This window comes from Lutra lutra, chromosome 11 (genome assembly GCF_902655055.1).
Source record: "Lutra lutra chromosome 11, mLutLut1.2, whole genome shotgun sequence".
Lineage (NCBI taxonomy): Eukaryota > Metazoa > Chordata > Mammalia > Carnivora > Mustelidae > Lutra > Lutra lutra.
In genome coordinates, this window is record NC_062288.1 from 52,281,680 (window position 1) to 52,302,945 (window position 21,266).

The 21,266-nt window shown below is 45.3% G+C and overlaps 1 protein-coding gene across 1 annotated transcript; it reads right to left on the bottom strand.

Annotated features, from left to right (window-relative positions):
• Nucleotides 1–8,787: 8,787 nt before the first annotated feature.
• On the bottom strand, nucleotides 8,788–10,792 carry TWIST1 (twist family bHLH transcription factor 1). Its single transcript, XM_047695649.1, has 2 exons — nucleotides 10,003–10,792; nucleotides 8,788–9,453 (listed from the first exon to the last, which is right to left on the bottom strand). Exon 1 carries the CDS (start codon nucleotides 10,648–10,650, stop codon nucleotides 10,045–10,047), a length of 606 nt encoding a protein of 201 aa, XP_047551605.1. The 5' UTR covers nucleotides 10,651–10,792; the 3' UTR covers nucleotides 8,788–9,453; nucleotides 10,003–10,044.
• Between the last annotated feature and the right edge of the window lie 10,474 nt (nucleotides 10,793–21,266).

Sequence of the window (21,266 nt, forward strand, 5' to 3'; positions counted from 1 at the left end):
CCAATGGAGAGCTTATTCCCGCCCCGCTTCACATTTGGGGGTCAAATCGCATTAACACCAAACCACCAACAGGGCGGGAGCAGGTGGTTAATTGCATAAAATAGAGTTAACTGCAAGAGACTAACTTTACAACGGTGACTTGGTTTCCCTCTATAGCTTGGTCATCAGAAAAGGTCTCTCCCTCCTCCTTAGTTGGAAGGCAGGGAAAGGTTATCAGGGGCTCAAGAAGGCTGGTGGTGCATACTGCCAGTTTAAGGGGACCCGCAGGGTGGCGCGGTAGGCGCGCCGGCTCCCATGCTCGCTGCTATTGGAAGCAGGTTTTCCTCACCCCTTCCTGGAAGGTAAGAGCTTTGGCATCTGGAAGTGTCAAAAAGGAGTCTTTTGCCATAAATCATCCTGAAAGGCATTCAAATCAGACAAGCGTCTAGAGACCCCTTAGACACTCCACCCCCAAAATCCTAGATCAAAGTGCAATTCCTGGAACCATAAACACCTATTATAAGCAAAATCCTACTTATCTGGAGGATGCTGAAACTTAAGAGAGAAGGAAGGAGTAAGAGGTATTTGTCGATGTAAATCCCCCGCACAAATTCACCAGCTCTGTCTTGTCTTAGATTTGTCTGCTGCTTTTTCGGGGATGGCCAACTACAGCATTTCTAAACTCGCTCAGTACGCGTTTCTGGGGTCGCCCGAACAGCTGGCTGGAGAGTTTAGAACGCGGGGCTGGACATTCTCTTTCGCTTGTGTTTTCAACAGGAAAGGAGCAGGTGCGAGAGAGTCCCAAGCTGGGGAGGTGGGAGGGAGAGAGAGAGACTCACTGGGTCCTAGTTTAGGGACAGCAAGTACTCTTTACGGATAACGCTAGTGCGGCAAACCTGACTGCGAAGCACTGTTCATCCGAAACTTCGAAAACTCCCAACAGAAAACACCCGCCCAGGCAATTTCTGCTCTCGCTGAACTCCCTCTCCGGGCTGAGTTACGTTTGCACCGTAACACTATAAATTTCCGAGTTCTCTCTAGAGGAATCAGCAGAGGGACAAGCACACTAAGAGGGACCTCGAGGGGTAGATGTCTAAGATTCTGAGAGAGCAACTTTCTTGCCTCAGAAATGAAGACTCCAATTTTTACCATGACTTCCTGGGTCGATCTAGTCCACCGATTTATTGAAATCTCAAGTCTGGAGCGGGGATGGCCCAGCCGCGCGTCTAAGGCGGAAGCGAGGGGGCGGCGGGGTGGAGAGCAGGAGGTTGGCGGATGGGGAGCCGGGTGCTACTAGCAGGGAGAGACCCTCCCCCCCTTACATCCCCTGCCGGGAGACGCGCTCGCTGCGCGGGTGCAGCGAGAGGGGGAGTTAGGAGCGGCGCTGGCAGCTAGCTGACCGCAGGGCTGAGATTATTGGACACGTGTCTTTTACTCCTCACAATCCATTTCTTACGGGTGATTTATGAACGAACCTCTTTGATCTGGGACGGTTTTTATCTGTCCACTGTTACAGATGACAGACGCGGCTGCTAAAATGCCTCGTTCCCGCTGCCTAAAAGATTGCCCCCCCTTCCCAAATGCTGTTGCTTTTTCTCTGGTGTTTCCCCACCCCTGCCTCTTCGCTCTCCTCCCCTGCCCCCAGCCCCGTTCTCTCTATTAGTTGCAGTCCCTCCGGATGTTTTAAGTCAACAAAAAAGCGCTGGGCAGGGTCAGCTGGGAGCCAAGGCAGGCAGATTTGGGGCACGCTATCCCCTTGGTGCCACATGTGCTGGGGTTCTATGAAGGCCTCCAGCCAGGGACCCGGAGAACTAGCTACCAAAGTGCGGGTGTCCGCCTTGGGAAGGGAGAAGCAAAGCCCTCGCAGTCAAGTTCCCGCGGGGGCCGCCTTTGCTCGGAGAAGGGACTTGGAGCCCGGATGCGGAGGGCAGTGTGGTCCGGGATTCTGTGCTGGCCGGGACTCATCAGAACAATCACTTCGGCTTAACTAGGGAGGGAAGGAGGCGGCAGAAAAGGGGGAGGGGGGAATCACGTTGCTCAGCCCGCTAGTCCCTAATAGGTAAAGGAAAAGCGGAGTCTCAGAAGCGGTTGTTAATAGTAGATCCTTTTCTTTTCGTGAGTGAGTGAGTGAATGTGTGTGTGTGTGTGTGTGTGTGTGTGTGTGTGTGTGTGTGTGTGTGTGTTAGTAGTATTTCATTAAAACCATATCCTGGAACAAAGAGCTGCTCTTTCATGTTTCTTTGCTTTGTTATTACTCTGACGGGAGTTCTAAAAACAGGATTTTCCAAATCAAAGGATCCCTGCAGTCCGTGCCCCCTCCCAGCCCCCCTTTCCTTTACCAAACTGCTCTTGGTTGGTATCATTATCCCACCACGGATTCTTATACTCTTGATTTAGCTGGAGGACATTTAATAGCTGACTGGATTAAATATTGCAGACTCCAGCCTGGGCTATTTGAAAATCCGGGTCGTGGACTGTGCCTAACTTCAGAGAAGGAAAACTGATCTATGAGATGTGTTTTAAGTTTCACTCAGTGGAGGCCTGGACAGAAGGAAGAGGAAGAAGGATTCTCTGCTCCAGGTCTCTTTAATATGTTACAAAGTTAAGTTTTAGAAGGTGTGTGTTGATGGGGGTAGCAAGAGAAGAAGTCAAGGGCGGAATGAGGCAACCTTAGCAAGAGACTAACAGAAGTTTCCTTCTGTCATAATGGAACAGGGATTTATAAGGACACTTTTAAAGAATGCTGCTCTGGAAGGTCGGGTTCTGCCCAGGATTGTAGGGGTTCATCAACGCACCTCTCTGAAGGGTTCATTATCATTACTTAACGTGCAGTACTGACTCAGTCTCTTTCTGAAGCATGTTGGCTTTCGACAATAGTAACAATTCTTTTAATTGGTGTTGTTTCAGAAACAAAAGAGGAAAAGAAATTCGGACTATTGTGTCCAGTAGTATGTTTAGAAATGGAGGTCTGGAAGCCCTAAAGCAACACATATGAGAATCTGGGGGTTGGAATTCAACCCAACATTCATCCTGGCTAGGCAAACCCAGAGGGGCAGGATCTGAGGTCTTCCTCCAGGACGCTGTAGGGGCCATAACCAGATATGTTATGTACCCAAAGGTAATAAATCAAGGTTAAGTTCCTTCAGGGATGGCTGGATGGGTATTTAGATTAAATCCCATAGAGAAAAGATGTGTCTGTTTATCTGGTCATGCGCATTTTTAAAACTGTCACCCTTAAAGCTAATGTGATCATTTTGAATTTATTTCAATTCTTTGGAAACCCAAAGAAAATTAATATAAATTCCGACAGTAAATTTAGATTTAATATTGTGTAAGAAAATACCCCAACTTTTAATTTTAAAAAAGTACAGAGCTGTATGGGCAGCTATATAATAAATATAAGCCAGGTGCAATTGTCAATTTAACAGTGACTTAGGAATAATGTTGCATTTAAGTGAAGAGCCACAGAACAATTCATTCATTTAATGTATAGGTATTGTCAACAAATATTTAAATCCTTAATATGTGCAGAGATCTGGCCTGAGCCACCCGTTAATATTCACAATAGCCTCTATGAACATCTCTCTTAGAACAGAGAAAGGAATCTGTCTTCCACAACTGGGTAACTACTAATTCATTTTAATTTTGTTTAGGAACTGAGCTTCCTTCTTGCATGGAAGGGTGGGGGATGGGAGAACCTCTTATTTGTACACATGATTTTTAAGAATCCTCAATCAAACCGATAATTTAACTTCGTAAAAGCCCTACCCAATGGGCAGCAAAGATCCCCAGAGCCTGGGACCCGGTCCCAGGAGGAAGGGATCACCCGCTCATCTTTCAGCCCAGCTGAGCATCTTGGAGGTTTAGGGTCTGTCAGTCCTGGCATTCCTTCCCTCTTATCACTCTCTACCCCTTCAAAAAGGCAATTGATTAGTTTCAGCTTTTCCAAACCGAGACCCGATACGTTTCTCAGGATCAAAAGTCTCCGAGAGGCCAAGACAGAAACGTGGGGGATGGGGAACGTGAAGAAGGCTAGCGCGAGGGGCGGGGAGCGAAGAAATCTGCCAGCCACCCCAACCCTCTGCAACTAAGGCATCTAGGGGAAGAGCGGGCGCTGGGGAAGGGATAAGATTGTGACCTCTCCTGGAGGAGGCACCTAACGATTGAAGATGTGTCTTCCCTTTCCGGAAGCAAGTATTTAAAGGAGAAAATCGATATCTAGAAAAGGAGGTTGATGATTGATGCCTGGATTTTCCTCCAAGCATTTGCCTTCCTTGTATTTACAGGCGTGGCCCCATTTGCAAATCGTACATCTGTTCTCTTCACGTGACATTTCATAAAAGCCCTAACATCTGGGCAAGATAAACTTCCTTCAGGTACCTGCTTAACTTTTCACTTGTCACACTCGCATCACCCCCGGTGGGTCCGTTTCGCCCTCCCGCCTGCCTCGGTGGCGCTTTGTTCTAGCCCCCACGCTCCGGCCCCCAGCCTCCTGGGACCCCACATCGCCCCCCTCCCAACGCCAACCTTGGCCAAGGCCAGCGTTTTTGGGCGACCCCATCCTTACAACTCCCGCCTCTGGCTCCGCCGTGCAGGTAAATGAAGGCACCATCTTGAACCCAATGAGGAAAATGAGATTGCCTTCGGTTCCGGCTTCAAACCAAAAACAAAACAAAACAAAACAAAACTGCCTAATAAGCAATATTCAAACTCGCGCTTAGTCTCCTATACATCTCTACATTCTTCAGTGAAATCAAAAAAGAGTGCTGCTGATTCTGATGGTTGTCTTTTCATCGAACGTTTGCTCTCTCTGGTAGATGTTTAAACTGCGTGTTTTAGAGAAATTTAATTTCACTTGCTCATAATCTCTCCCTCCCCCAAGAAGGCTGCCTTTGGGATGAATGTTCTTAGAAATGTTTTTTTCTTTTCCTGATCTGGAATTTTGTTCACGCATAAGTACACATCGACAAACTGGAGGGGTTGGGGAATGGAAGGAGAAGAAAACAGTCCACGTAAACAAGAAAGACAGCCGTTCGAGGCCTGCGCTGCAGCAAACCCCAAACGATCTCATTGCAGGGCGCTCACGAAATCCCGGCTATAATTGAGTGTTTTCTTTGAGGTTTTCTGACCATGTGCTTTTTGCCATGGTTACTAGGACTCTGATAGGAGAAGCTGGATATTCATTATGATCCTGTCCCATCCGGTCCCCAAGGTTTATCTCCCTGGCCCTTATAAAGGAGAGTATAAAGGGGGGATTTTTGTGCCAGTGATTTTAACCTGCCCCACCTTCCAGTGACCTGCCACATGCTCCTTCTTACTTTATAGACATCTGGGAATTCCATACATGCCTTAAACTCCAATTACACACCTTCTTCAAAGGACACGTGCTTTGATTTGCTAAGAACATTAAGTGGGCTCACGTCCTGGGGCCTTGGGACAAAAGCAAACGGCAAAAGTATCCCATACCCTGTTTACTGGGTCTATCTTTTGCTGTTCAGTAAATAAGGATCATTAATAATCCTGTCTGCATTTTCGAGGTCTCGGTTTCCAAGTTACTTGGGAAAGAGTGGGGTTGCCGGCTTTGAGAAATTATGAGGTGACCGATTTCTCCTTCCACTTTGCTGGTGTACTTTCCTTCCACTTTCGCTGGTGCTGGGGGTGGGGCACACTTTACGACACACACGCAGAAAATTCTGGAAAAGTGGCCCCTGGGGATCCCCCGCCCGACCCCTGTTTGTCGCTAATACAGGCCTGTCTCTGGAAATTTGAGGTTGGGCCTTTGCCTGACTCTGTTGCCGCTGCTCCTTTTGCTACCGCTGACATTTGGAACCGCCGCCTCCGCGCAGCAGCCAGGCGCGGGACCCGGGGCGTCCACGCAGTCGGAGGAGGACACGGACATTGTCACTCTCCCCATCGTGTGGCACCGGCCCGCCACCCACGCAGGGGAGTCTGGGCCGGCGCCCCCCTCCCGCGCCCGCCGCAGGTGAGACTCCCGCTCCCCACGGAGTTCTGTTTGGGTTTCCGTGGCGTTTGTTCCCCGCAGGTTTGTTTGTTTTTCTTCAAATTACAGATGCAGGGAAAACCGCCTGACATCATGAGAGCGGGACAAACGCTCACTTTGAAGGATTCCTGGGCAGGACTTCAAGTGAAATCATATGCCTGAGAAGAACTTGATACCGGTCTAGAGAAAATAACCAGTTCTGAGTTTGCCAAACCGTGGAATGTGCAAAATGCTCGACTTTTTTGTAAGAGGCCAAGTGTCCCTTAAAAAGCTCTATTATGAACATGAGCCTGAAGACTGAAGGATCAAGAAGTTTGTGCCGTTGTTGAGTGTGGGAAAAAAGTACACGCAGTATGTGAGTTTCTGCTATTTAACGTTATTTTATTAACAATATGTACCACTTTAGGGATGGTACCTGCAACTGTGCATGAATTATCATCTGTGCATGTGCTTAGAAATGTGTGCATATGTTCTCATATGAGGACAAACATGTACTGCTTTCTTATGAGGGAAGGCTATCAATGCAACAAAATTAAAAAGATTTTTAAAAAATTACATAGATGCACATTCTTACTCAGTAGTTTAGAATTCACCCAAGGCAATTTTATACAGCATTTTCTCTCCAGGAAATGCATTCTGGCTAAAGGATAGAGTTCCCCGGTCTAGCCACCACATTAAATTCTCACTTCTGAAGCAGAGGTAATTCATTCCAATTGCCCTTTATATAAGAATAGGTAGCAAAAATAAAATGAAAACAGGAAATAATGGTAGAGCTAGAGAAACACAGGTGGCTTTATTTTTCTTCTAAAAAAGAATTCCTATTGGCATATATATGAGGGAGGACATTGGGAATACAAACGGAAGCTGAAAATTGTATTCTAATAGTAAATATTTCCACCATGAATTATTCTCATTCAAAGTAAAGCTATCCATCACCTTTCATTCATTCATTTCTTTCTTTCCCTGAAAATCTAGGGGGAAATACTATCTTCAGGTTAGCAACATAAATATGGCATTTGCTTTTCTCCAAAGGGTTTTTTCTTATGAGAAATGTAAAGAGAATAAACACCAAAAAAATTTTAAAAGGCAATTTTTTTGGAAACTTCTGGGTTTTCTATCATCAGAGATAAGAGAGATTACCTTCTCAGCAATGATGGTCAGCTCCATCTTGATGTACACCAAGAAATCTGAAATATCAAATAGTCATACCAAGCTAGTGAACAAGGAGATTCCTCCATGAACAGTTTAGAAAATGGAGGTGGTAGGATGATACACACAGAAGAGAGAATTACCAACCTGATGCTCTCACTCATCCTCCCAGGGTATCCACCTTACATTTCTACCCTACACACAGACACACACACACACACACTTTCTCTTTCTCTCTCTCAAACATACACATACACACACACTCTACAAATATACCCAGACCCTACAAGTACACTCACACGTAATCACTTTCCCCGCTCATGTAGTTATTTGGTAAAGGACTATCAAAATCAAAAATTAATTCCCCAAGCCTTCACTAATCTCTGTGTGTAAGTCAATGCTACAAGTTCCTAATCATAAAACATGGTCTAAGATATTCAGAATAGTAAATTTACAATATTGTTATGTCAGCATTCTCTGATGATGTGTGGGAGGGAAACAAAAACCTTCAGGCAGTAACAACCTCAATCTGAGTTGAGCAAACACGATATGTTTGAATTCATATACACTTGTTTGTCATAGCCATTGTTTGATTTAGACAGCAAAATTATTTTCCAGTTTGAAAGCTTCCCTGATTATACCTGAATGCAGTCAACTAGATGTAAAAGTTAAGAAGTAATACAAAGTTACTTCTAATGATAGTAGTTATAAAAGCCAGTATTTTCCTGGCTCAGAAATAACCAGAATGAAATAAAAAATCAAGCCCCATTTGTTTTGCTGTTACTGTTTTACTTAACTTCAGGTTTTGTATACCTGTAAGTAACCAGGGGAAAATTCTGTGTCATTTTGAATAAAATCTATTTGCTAATGGGCTCACTAGAAAATGAATAGCTCTAGTACTTAAAATTGTGATTGTTCCAATAGTTACTGAAGATACTGAAAGTTCAGGTTCTTTGTTTATTGTATGTTACTCCATAGTTATATGTTTTTTATATATAAAGAAGGAGACTGCTTCCTGAATGGTACCATCAACATGGAAAAATATTAACTTTGGTTTTTCTTTTAAGGAAATAAGACGCTAAATATCATTTTCATTCATGAAAAAAGTTAGGCAAATTCCTTTGCAAATGGAATTATCTTTACTGCTGAATTAAACTTTATTATTTTTTATGCATTCCTACTGATTTATATGTGTACAGAAATAGATCATTTTAATAACTTCGTGCATCCTTTCAGTGCAATGAACCTATTACTTAGAAATCCTCACACACAGCAGAGGGCATGACAAAAATACACAGTAACAAGAGAAAATAGTGCTGGCTTCATATTGCTTATTTGCATTTAACTGTTTTACAGCTGCCTCCTCAAAATATAAGCAAGAGAAGTGAATAACAAACTTGTTAAGTTTTTGTGTTTGGGGACATGATAAGAGATGAAGGATAGATGCTACAAAGCCCACTGAACACCAAACTGGAATAATAATAAAGCTGTCTTTCTAACTAACATGCCTGTGCCTGTCAGTAGCTAGTTTATTTGCCTTTTTCACTGCTTTGTTTATATTAGTGCCCCCCTCCCTCCTGGGTGCCTCCAGAGTTAAACAAGCAGGTATTTACCTCCAGCTTAATCCTGAGCTTTAAAAATATAGACCAAACTCTGAGGTTCTTAAAATTTTCAATCATATTTATTTATTGCAGAAAAATAATATACAAAGATATTTACAAAACAATCATAAAAATATGAATGCATTTAGACACCGGATCTATTTGCATTTACCATGGGTCATCAATAAATAAATAGAATGTTGTTTTTTGTATTTTAAGTTTTTTTTTTTTCTCTCAGAGGAAGGCTGTAAAAAGGAATTAACTGACTGTGATTTTGCAAGTCAGTTTGATCCCCGTATTTTTATTTCTAAAGACGTTCTTAAAATTCCTCTGGTTGTTACCATTTTAAAATGGAGAAAGTCCATAATGATGCCTTTCCTTTCAGTGGCTGATTGGCACGACCTCTTGAGAATGCATGCATGAAAAAATAAAAATAAAAACATTCTTCGTCAAAAAAAAAAAAAAAAAGGAACACAAACAACTGTTCAGACTTCTATCAGAATGTAGAGGTGTGAGGGTGGTGCCGCTGCCCGTCTGGAAATCACTGTCCACGGGCCTGTCTCGCTTTCTCTTTTAAAAGTGCGCCCCACGCCCTGTTTCTTTGAATTTGGGTTCTGCTCTTCTAATTTCCAAGAAAATCTTTGGCATATATATTTATTTTTAGTTATCCAGCTCCAGAGTCTCTAGACTGTCCATTTTCTCCTTCTCTGGAAACAATGACATCTGCAAAAACCCAGAGAGGGGGGAAAGTTGGTTATTGTTTAGGTCTCCGTGGCTGCTTGCTAAGACTAGTGAGCACTGTTCTTATCACCACTACTGAGAAATTACGCTGAACAACCTGGAAGGATTTCAGCCCAAGGGCAAGAGGAAGTGGGTGGGCGGAAAGAAGGAGGAGGTGGAATTTGGAAGCATTTGTTTTAAGGAGAACGAAAACTTAAAGCCAGAAGAAAGGGAGGCGCTGGCAAGAAAGCCGATCTTACACCCGTGACCCTTGAATCGCTCTCAGTCCGCCCTGCTGTCTGTCACGCACACTCACGCACACGTACACTCCTCAGCAGGGCGCATCCCCCTCTCCCTAGCCGGGACCGACCTGCTTTTCGGGGAAGCTCGGGGGTGGAGGTGGCGGAGCCCGGCTGGGTGGGAAGGCTGAGAGCCGGGTGGGAGAGGGAGCTGAGGAAGGCAAGGTGGACGGGGAGTCGCGGCCCGGCCGTCAGTCCGTCTGCCACCTGAGCGGCGGAAGGGCGAAGGGGCGCAGCGGCGCCTGTTCCTTACCTAGGTCTCCGGCCCTGCCGAGGGGGTGGGGATCTCCGCCTGCTAGTGGGACGCGGACATGGACCAGGCCCCCTCCATCCTCCAGACCGAGAAGGCGTAGCTGAGCCGCTCGTGGGCCACATAGCTGCAGCTTGCCATCTTGGAGTCCAGCTCGTCGCTCTGGAGGACCTGGTAGAGGAAGTCGATGTACCTGGCCGCCAACTTGAGGGTCTGGATCTTGCTCAGCTTATCCGAGGGCAGCGTGGGGATGATCTTCCGCAGCGCGGCGAACGCCTCGTTCAGCGACTGCGTGCGCTGGCGTTCCCGCACGTTGGCCATGACCCGCTGCGTCTGCAGCTCCTCGTACGACTGCGGGCTGCCGCCGCCGCTGCTGCTGCCGCCGCCGCCCCCGGCGCCGCCGCCGCCGCCGCCCGCAGACTTCTTGCCGCGCTTGCCCTGGGCCGGGCTACCCGGCTCGTCGCCGCCTCCGACGCCCCCGCCCGCGGCCCCGCCGGGCCCCGCGCCGCCGCCCGCGCTGCGCCGGCTGCTGCGCCGCTTGCGCCCCCCGCGCTTGCCGCTCGGCGGCTGCTGCCGGTCCGGCTCCTCCTCGCTGTTGCTCAGGCTGTCGTCGGCCGGCGAGACTGGCGAGCTGGACACGTCCTGCATCATCTCTCAGGTGGCAACGCGCGGCCTCGCAGGCCCGGGGCAGAGGGGCGGCCCGGGAAAAGGAGGAGAGCCGGGCGCCTCAGCCCGCCAGCTTCCCCCGCGCGCGGCGCCGGCCCGGGCGGTGCGGCCCGCCGAGGAGGGAGCGGGAGGAGGAGCGGGGAGGATCTCTGCGGGGAGGGCGCGCGGGGGAGGCGGGGAGGGAGGCGGGAGGGGGAGGGGACGGTGTGGATGGCCCCGAGGTCCAAAAAGAAGGCGCCCAACGGCCGCAAGCACACCCTGCTCGGCCTCTCGGAAACGCTGCCGGTGCCGGCGAGCCCGCGAGGTGTCTGGGAGTTGGACGAAAGCGGCAGACTTGGAGGCTCTTATACCTCCGTGCAGGCGGAAAGTTTGGGGGCAGCAGTGTCATTGGCCTGACGTGGGGAGGAGGGACTTTTCGAAGTTTTATAGGAAAGTTTCCGCTTTCCAGCCCCCCTTTCCCCGTCCCCACCCCCCCTTCCTCAGGGTCTAACAATTCGTTCTCCCAAACCATTCAAAAACGACCTGGCTTCGGCGGCCGGCCCCTCTGCCCGCCTCCTCGCTGCCCTCCCCCTTCCCTCTCCGCCGCCCTCCGCAGGCGGGCGCGGGGCGATTTCCTTCCGCGCCTCAGCGCGCGGGCCGCGCCCCCGCACCCGAGCGCAGCCCCGGAAAGCGGCCGGAGGGGACCTTTCGGCCCCGGTGCCCGGTGTCAGTTCCTCCCGGAGTGGCTGTGACAGCAGCGGCAGCAACAGCTTCTACGCAGTGGGTGATGTCTCATCTCGCCCCTGTACTCTCTAGGTCGTGGGGCCGCTTTGGGATGGCTGGGGTGGGGGCAGTGGCAGGAGTACTGGCAACCGCCGAGCTCCCCCCAGTAGCTAGGTAGACGGGACCCCAGAGTCGCAGAAGCCAAACAGCCGCGCCTGGCCCTGAGCTCGTGGGCGTTTTTGAAGACGTGGCCGCGACGCGGGGACTGCGGATCTGCTCCCCGGCCTGCTCTCACCCCTCCCCGAGAAGCATCTGGACCTTCCTTTTCCCTCCACAGAGACCCGATCTAAAGGTTCCTACCACTCAAAAGTCTACACCTCCAACCGTGCTAGCGACAGTGCGTGCTTTCTCCGCAGGCAGTCCTGTCCTTGGAGAAGGCACGGGACCAGAGAGGGACAGTGCAGCGTCTTCGCTGCGGCCCCGATCTCCTAAGCTGCCAGCCCAAGGTGGAGGACCCTGTGGGCATTTCATCCCAACTCTACTCTCAAAGCCCCACATTGTGATCTCTAAAGGTAGGCTCGTAAGAGAGAGAGATGGGGTTCAAGCCCCCGAACACACGCGGCTGACGATTGTGAGAGGCACCTTCTCCACCCTTCATTCCTAGGAGGTGGAGTGGGCAGTTACGCTGCGTGTGACCCAAAGGCGTTCCAGCTACTTGGACACTTGTATATTTTAAGCAATTCTATCTAATACGTTAACAACAACGAACCCCAGAGCCCTAAAGAGGGTGTTAATGCAGATTCTGGCAAATAGGAGGCAACAAAAGTTGGTGGGCTGGAAGGAAAGCCTTGGAAAGAGAAACCCCTCTTTGCAATGCCAGACTTGTTTCTCTTTTTTGGAACAAGTTGGGATAGAATAATCGTTTCGTGTTCATCCGTTAGTTGCAAGGCAAACTAGAGGTCAAAAGCAGTAGTCAGTTTTCAGGGGAGACTTAGGGGTGCTGAGGTTGTGTGCCCTGTGCAGGCCGCCCTCCGCTCACGCTCTCCCCAGACTGGACTGTCAGATGAGAATTAACTCAGCGAAAGGCCCCATTCTGGGCCTGACTGAGGGTGGCGACTTTGGGGGTGGGGAGGAGGAGGAGGGAGCCCAGGCTACTGGAAGGCAGGCCATGTGGCTGTGCCCCGCTGAGGCTCACAGTTTCAGTCTGGAAACCCTGGGGTCTGGTGCGCCTGGAGCTGGCTGAAGGACTCAGACTTCTGGGGGGGAAGTGAGGGCAAGAGGCATCCCTCTCTCCCGTGGGGGTCCAATGGGGGCTGTGCCTTCTTTGGAGGCAACTTGCAGGATTTGGCTATCACCATTTTTACAAAGATTCATAAACAATGACCACAGCGTGCCCACTGGTCTGCCTGGAGAGTCTCTGCCCTTATTTAAAATGAGATCCTGTCTGAAAATTAAGGATCACTCCACTTACCAGTATGCAGACAGGTATCCTTAAAACCAAGCGTACTGTGTTAAGTCACCCTTTTGTTTACATCTCCTGCCTTCAGGATTTTATCTCTTGGAAGCTGAGAATAAGGCAGGAATTCTGCCACACTCTACCAAGTGTTCTGTTTTATAACTCCGAATCACCGATTATTCCACAATTTTTACTTGAAGGTGGCTGCAGAAATCTTGAAAATTTTCCACCTTCACGTCTCTCTCTTTTTAAAAATCAATCCCAAATCTTAATTTTGTTTTTCTTTTCCCTTTAGTGGAATTCTTAAAACCAAAGAGATTGAATAATTGGGCTTTTTCCTTTGTGGCTATGGGTAAGCAAGACAGGAAAGTGTGGGCAAAGTGTAAAAGGAAACCTTACCTGACCAAGGGGATTTGGGGTTGGGGGATGGAAATGAGGGCAGAGGAGCTGGAGGAGAAATCGAGTCCACAAAAACACAGCAGCCCCGGATCATTAGCCAGCTGGACTTGCAAAGTCGTCAGTCTCCAAGACTGGTTCTTAAACTAGTGAACGGAACCCTATTCAGGTCACTAAACTTCTAGGGGATGAAGAGTCCCTGGCCACTGGGTACCAGGGATCCCCCCCCCCCCCCCCCCGGGGCTGAGGCCGTGCCCTGGATGCCAGAATGCTTATAATAAGAGAGTTTAAAATGAATGACCTAACCAGAACCATCTCAGCATGGAATCTTCCTGACAGAGTCACAATGAATGACTTTAGTTCTGTGAAGAAATTTCTCTTGAACTCTTCGAAGGAGTGGAGGATGAGAATGAGAGGGATTCTGAGTGCCTGCATGATACTTTTTGAGCAGAAGGCTGTGGTTTGCCAAATGAATTACTTCTCAGAATGTCTGGGGCTTGATACTCCCTACTTTGCAAACTGTAATATTTCGTGGCCGGATTGTCCCACCCTGTTCATCTGTAGCTGTATCCTACCTAACATTTTATCTAACAATTTTCTTGTCCACACTTGCTGGGGAAAGCAGACTTAGTTCGAGAATCCTAATTTCAGGCTCTTAAAAACAGTTTTAGAAATTTCCCTTTGGGGCTGAACTCAGCTTGACTTGAAGGACGGTAGTGGAGAACTACCTTCTTTGGGAATACTGGATTAATTGGAATTAAATCATTTTGTCTACTTCTAAAATAAATTCCCTGAAAAAAAAATTAACTGAAAACAAAAAAGTTTTTCTTTTGCACTCGGATATTTCAAAACGAGCTTTGTTTTCAAAACTGCAAACTTGGCATGTTCGCAGTCCTTCCTGAGGAATGTGTGCTGTGTTAAAAATTGAAAAAAAAATACTGTTAGAAGAAACAAAGTTAGGAATCTCATACTGAGCATATGCAGTAAGTATGTATGTATCTGTACTTTTCCAGTTTGAATGTATATGCACTGGCATTCTCTTAGCAACAATCATTTATAAATACTTTTAGAGAAGGAAAAGAAACATTTATACGCTATATAGAATTGTTGGCAAGACAGTAAATTTTGGAACTGGGTTTGCACAAAAGGTGAGTATTTGAATCTGTTCCTAGTCTTTCTTCTTAGTCTTGGGATGACCTACCACCTGCAGGTTGGCTTAGAGTTTTGTGAAATAATTTCTCTGAATTGCATGAATAGAGCACAGGAGCATTCACACAGAAGGGGGCGCAAATTGGAAAAGGCTGCAGTTGAATTAGAGTGTACATCTTAGATTTCATCTTGTTTTGAACACTCCACAGGGATTGCCTAGTTTGATAGCAAAGTAAGAGAATGTTATCAAAGTGGAATATAAAGTTTGTGTCAGCACAAGTGATTTCTCTGACTGTGTAGAGCAGATTCTTAGCAACACAGGCAGCCTTGATGGTGTTTGAACTCCTTGCGCTAAATAAGTCCTTCTCTTTCTTTTAATAATAGTTTAATTCATGAATTTAACTGATTCTGTATTTCCCCCTCTGAACCCTTTAAGGAACTAAAATCATAAAATGGGACACTTTCAGTCCAGAAATAAAATGAAAAAGAGTATGGCATAAGAAATTGAGTTGCCAAGAGCACCTCAAATGAGCAAATCAAATTTTCAAATAAATTAATCTTTAAAATATCTGACATTCTGCATTCCAAATGAGGATAAGGCAAAGAAGCATGACATGCTGAACTTACATGTAGAGTGGAATCTGCGTGTGGAAAGTACGGAGTATTGAACAGCCTCCCGCACCCACCCCCACACACATACCTTTATTGGCTTATTGGCTGTACAGGCTAGAGAGGTCGGGTCCCTCCTTAGCTGCCGGTTAACCTTGGTGAAATACACTCTCACCTATTTTGGGGAGCTGCTGGAATAACTGAAGAAATAATGGAAGAAATATGTAGTTATTCATGGAGGCTTGTATCATGGCCACAGGCTTCCTGCTTAGTAAGCATTTTTATCTTCTCTGTTTCATCATCAAGCAATTTAAATCTAAATCTAATGGTTTATATTTTGTGTTTTTCCAGATAAAGTTGCTTTTCTGATTACTCATAACTTTCATCTCTCTGCACTTCAAGGGATTTCCTTTTTTCACAAATGGCTTTTCCTGAAGCCTTAAATCCTATTTCCATTGTTTTGATTGATTCTTCCTGCACAAAACATGTTGTTTTTGCCAGTGACCACAAGAGGACACAATTTCCTAGAGAACTTTGTTTTTAAAGAAACTTACAGAAGAAGAAAACTAACAAAATAGCAGAAGTACTGCACAATCTGTGACTGTCATTTTGGGTATGCCTGTTTGATTTATGTCACTTTTATTAATTGAAAAATATACATGAGTTGTCATTCAAACGTTAGGTTTTTTGGGAGATTCTCTCTTTTTTCTTTATTGTAGAATGCAAAAGAAAAATGTTTATGAAAATATATCAAAATACTACGATTTTAAGGGAAAATGTTTATTTTATGTTAGTAGAATTTTGTACAAAACTGAGTGACCTGGAATTTTGCTTTCTCAATTTTAGAACTATGGCAATGTAAAACAGTTTTTTAAAAAATATGTGACTATTCCAAAATACCTTTGAAAGTTTGAATTTTTAATTTTAACATTTAGAATGTCTTTACGTGGAAAAAAATGCACGGAAATTATGTTTTATGGTTGCCGATTATATTTTAATGCATATCGTAGGTTAAGAACTAAATTTTTTTTTTCATAGATAGGGAAAAAGAACATTTTTAAGATACCAACTCCCAACACTTCCCCCAAATTATTATGCACACTGTTTAATGTAAGATCACTTTCTTCTTTCTTATTACTTCTCAAAAAAAGTTTCAGAGCATCCCGATTACTTTGTAAATTAATAATACATTAAAATGAAGCATGTCTTAATATTTTTCTAGAAGAATTTTACGGTTGGGTTCTGGTAGAGTGCGGGTGCCAACCCGGCTGGGGAAATCCCCGCTTCATTTGGAACTCAATGCTTTTCTTTGTTTTTTTAAAGATTTGTTTGTTTATTTATTTATTTATTTATTTATTTGACAGACAGAGATCACAAGTAGGCAGAAAGGCAAGCAGAATGAGAGGGGAAAGTAGGCTCCCTGCTGAGCAGAGAGCCCGCTGCGATGGGGCTCGATCCTGAGATCCTGAGATCCTGAGATCCTGAGATCCTGAGATCCTGACCTGAGGCGAAGGCAGCGGCTTAACCCACTGAGCCACCCAGGCGCCCCCTGGAACTCAATGCTTTTGCTTTCACTTGTATCTTCTTGCAGATCCTTTCCTAATCACATTTTCTGAGACCTGCTGGAGGACCAAAATTGCTGGAAAGAGAAGAGAAAAAGACAAGAAGAAAAGAACAGTGAAAACAAGGAAGAGATCAAGAGCGAAAAGAATGTGAAAAGAGTGAAAGAGAGAGCTGGAACAACTGACCAAGACTGATAGAGAAAAAGAATCAGGCTTCATATGTGGGGGTCAATGATAAAAGGCTTAAATCACAAGAGACAGAAAGAATTGCACTCAGTGGGACGCAGAAAAGTACCAAGATTATTTGCCTCGGTTTCTGCTCAAAGAGACTGTTGTAAGTAGCTACCTCTCCCTCTGTATAGGCATTTAATTTTAAAAATCCCTGTCACTCTCACTGAAGTCCTAACAAGACTAAGGAACTGGGTGGAGGGCCATGAAACTTTTAATCGAGGTTAGTGTTCATCTAACAGATATGGTCTATCCAGAATTAGAGTGAAGATGATATATGTTGTCATTCCTGCCTCTCAAGATGGCGGAGAGGAAGATATCTGGGGGACACTGATGCCATTACTCTGTGCAAAAGGCTTTGAACCCTGGTAGGATTTTAGAAATCCTAGCTCATCATTTGTTTTCTATTTGACTTCGGTCTTTCCCTGTTGTTAGCCAAGATCAATACCTTTGCCTTCCCCACCTCAGATACTTCCGGGAAGACATAGCTTTAAGTGATGCATTTTATTCTCACTCTTCCCTACTCAAGACCTTGAGAGACTGTAAGCTTCTGGTTCTGCCTGATGGTACATTCTGAAGACCTGAATTCTGGTTTCAAGTGGCACTAATTTTTTACAACATGTTTTTTGACTCTTTAACAAAAAGAGGTCAGTCTCTAATTATGCTAGGTGCTTGCAGTAAGATTTAGTCCCTGAGGGATGCCTGGGTGGCTCAGTGGGTTAAGCCGCTGCCTTCGGCTCAGGTCATGATCCTAGGGTCCTGGGATCGAGTCCCGTATCGGGCTCCTTGCTCAGCAGGGAGCCTGCCTCTCTCTCCGCCTCTGCCTGCCTCTCTGCCTGCTTGTGTGCTTTGTCTCTCTCTCTCTTTCTGACAAATAAATAAATAAAATCTTAAAAAAAAAAAAAAGATTTAGTCCCTGACATCAAGGATGTCCCAGTCTAATGAGAAGTAAAATATGAAAGCAGTTTTGTAACATGGAGAGCTAACTGCTGTCATAGATGTTTTCACAGAGCGCCAAGGAAGGACTGTGGACCTGGTCTGAGATGACAGGATGGCTTTCTGGGTTGGGAAATTACCTCCCTGCCATGGGAGCCTCCAGCTACACTTCCAGGAAGTCTGTCCCAGAGAGAAACACAAGCCCACAGACCAAATTAAAATGCACATGTCACATGGTTTATTAACTCAAAACACACAGCAAGAAAAGGAAGTCAAGTAGGTTAATATACTAGAATAGGTTGCAAGCATGCAGGGAGGTCCATGTTCCCCAGGTCCTGGAGTACACAGGTTCACAGTGATCTCTCCCTCTCTGTCCCTCTGTCAGCCTTCCTTGCTGATGGGATGGTTAAAGAGGTCCAAGGTAAGGGTGAGCAGTGATGGAGGGTGCCTGGAGGTCAAATAACTTGCTCTATTACAGAGGGCAAATGGTCTCATCCACAGCCAGACCTTGGCTCTTATCTTCTGAGCAGCTATGGATTTTAATCTTTCTGGGCCAGAGAACAAGAGGCCCAGGTAGGACGTTACCAACAGGGAGCCCAAGACCTCATGAATATGGAATTCCCTGAGAGCCCCATGGCTATTTGATGTTACATAGTTTTTCTGTCCCTTCCTACTTACTTTAGTGATGTCTAAGATGTCCTTTTGTTACTTATTTCCATATGTAATGTCATCTATTTTCTTTGCCTTATTTCTGTGCTTCATGTCCTCCATTGTCCTCAGCAGAAGTAAATATTCATAAATATTACAGGAGGCATACACTGCAATGTTTCTGAAGTACCCTTTATCTCAGCTTTACTCTAGACAGGCGCTTGGATAGAAGGTAGGAAAGACTCTGGGAGCAGCATGGGCAACGGCAGGGGTGCAGGAGCCTGTGTGACCTGCTCGGAGGCTTGGGAGGAGTCTTACAGGGCTGGAGAAGGAAGCGGTGTGAAGACGTCTGGAAATGACACAAAGTTTAGATCACTAACTTTGTGTGCCATGCTAAGGAATTTGGATTTTATTCTAAATGCAGTTGGGAAAACTGAAGAATGTTAAGTAAGGAAAGGACATGATCAGATTTATATTCTAGAAGTATCATCCTGTGAACAGACGGTGCGGGGATGGGTTAGAGAGCTATGTGATTATATTTTGGAAATTCTTGCATCAACCCACAATATACATTATGTAAGTACATCAGTTTACTTATGAGAACTTACACATGGTAATAGCTATGGGGCATGTGAACAGGAGAATGAATCTGAGAGGAAAGGACTGGATTCAGGGAGTTTTGGAAACATTAGTTTCCTCATCTATCAAATGAAGGAATCAGGGGCGCCTGGGTGGCTCAGTGGGTTAGGCTGCTGCCTTCGGCTCAGGTCATGATCTCGGAGTCCTGAGATCGAGCCCCGCATTGGGCTCTCTGCTCAGCAGGGAGCCTGCTTCCTCCTCTCTCTCTGCCTGCCTCTCTGCCTGCTTGTGATCTCTCTGTCAAATAAATAAATAAAAATCTTAAAAAAAAAAAAAAAATGAAGGAATCAGATCAGTAATATAAAAAAGTTCAAAAATGTATAAACTTGAAAGCATTTTTGAAATTATCTCATCTGACAGGTTTATAGATAAAAAAGTTTTGCCTGTGACTGCTTTTAACGCCACAATTTGGCAATATCTGGAACCTGCAAGCATTTTCCTAAGTGATGAGAATGAGTTTCCTTCTGCAAACTGCTTGTGGCCAACTGTGGGCCTAAACTTTTGTACCAAAAATGAGTAAAATAAGCAGAAAAGTGGTTTGAAGGGGAGCAGGAGAGGCTTCCTCCAAAACCACTTGATTCTTTCCATAGTCATGCTTTAAACCTTTCACTGGTAACTCATTAAGTTGGGGTCTGGCATTGTCCTCTCCAGGCTCCTCTATTGGAAGGCAGAGGCCTCAAGGTGAGGTAACACATTAGCTCACTAACACCTTTAAGTGAATTCGTTTGTATGACATTTTTCTCAGGAAAGGAGGGCCCCAGAGTAGACAAAGGACACTGGGACAAACTGGAAAGCTGGGATTTAAAGTCAAAGAAAGTTGTTAAGAAAGGAATGATTGTGGTTCTAAGGCCTTTGCCATTTTTCCAAGGCCTGTCCGAGCCTTCCATGCCTGCCCTTCAATGTGGCTGATGTCCCCTTCTCTCTTTTGGATTCAGTTCTAGATAGAGCACAGTGAGACAGTGAGGAAACAAGAACCCACTGGTCTTGTCTCATCCTCTTGGTGTCTTCCAAGGTCTTAGAACCTTGAACAATGTTTATCAAAGAAACCATACTCTTCTATTTCACTATCAGCTGTGTGTTAAGAGCAAATATTAATCACAGTCTCTTTGCTTTAATTATAATGGAACCATTTAGGTGTAGTTCTGTTCAAGAGTGGAACTGTTCCCATGTAATATGAAAGACATATAATGACTGAGAAAAATAAAAATAGCCATTAGTAGTCATAAGCAACTTTAATGACAATTTTAATTTCACAGCCAAGTTTTTGGGCCGGGGATAAATAATTGTTAAAAATATTCTGAAGAGAAAGACAGAGATGTTAAATTGAAGCATATTGGCAGGCTCAGACTATCTGAAGAAAAGACACTGCAAATGAGTTCTGTTTAGTTTGTTTTTTAACAGGGCCATTCTCCAAAATAGCCTATACTCTGATAGAATTATTAGGAAAAATCAACTCCACTTCTTGGTTCATGTAACATTTATTCACTCTTATGTTCATTATATTGATTCTTACATGACAAATCGGGCACCCAGATATTTTATAGAGATTCATTAAAACATTTTACAGTACTTTGTTTAATATACATTTTATTTTACTTTATTTTATTTTTTTAAAGATTTTATTTATTTATTTGACAGAGAGATCACAAGTAGACAGAGAGGCAGGCAGAGAGAGAGGGGGAAGCAGGCTCCCCGCTGAGCAGAGAGCCCGATGTGGGGCTTGATCCCAGGACCCTGGGATCATGACCTGAGCCGAAGGCAGAGGCTTTAACCCACTGAGCCACCCAGACACCCCTTAATATACATTTTAAATGGGAGAGAGAGAATTTCACAGCCAGCTTTGGTAAAACAGAATGTTGGATTTTATTTGTGAATGCGTCAGCAACAGAAGCTTCAGTCACAAGGTGTTTTAGCTTTTGTCTTTTCCCTGAGTTAATAGGTATGGCAGAGGATCGTATTATTGGAGAATAGGATAGGATAAGATTGGGTAGGATAGAATAGAATGCAGATTAAGAATCCATGTCATTTCCTTAGATTAAATTAGATAATCATTTTTGGATTAATTTATTATAAAATTCTTAAAACATTACACTTGCAGAACTGGAAAAACTACTTATAAAAAAAGCACTTCAGTAAACTCATAGACTGCTAGCGCTAGAAGACATTTTAGAAGTCCAGAGTGCTTCTCCCTTCTCTGACAAGAAAGAATGATCATGAGGACATGATGCTTAGTGAAATTAACCAAGCAGAGAAAGTCAATTATATGGTTTCACTTA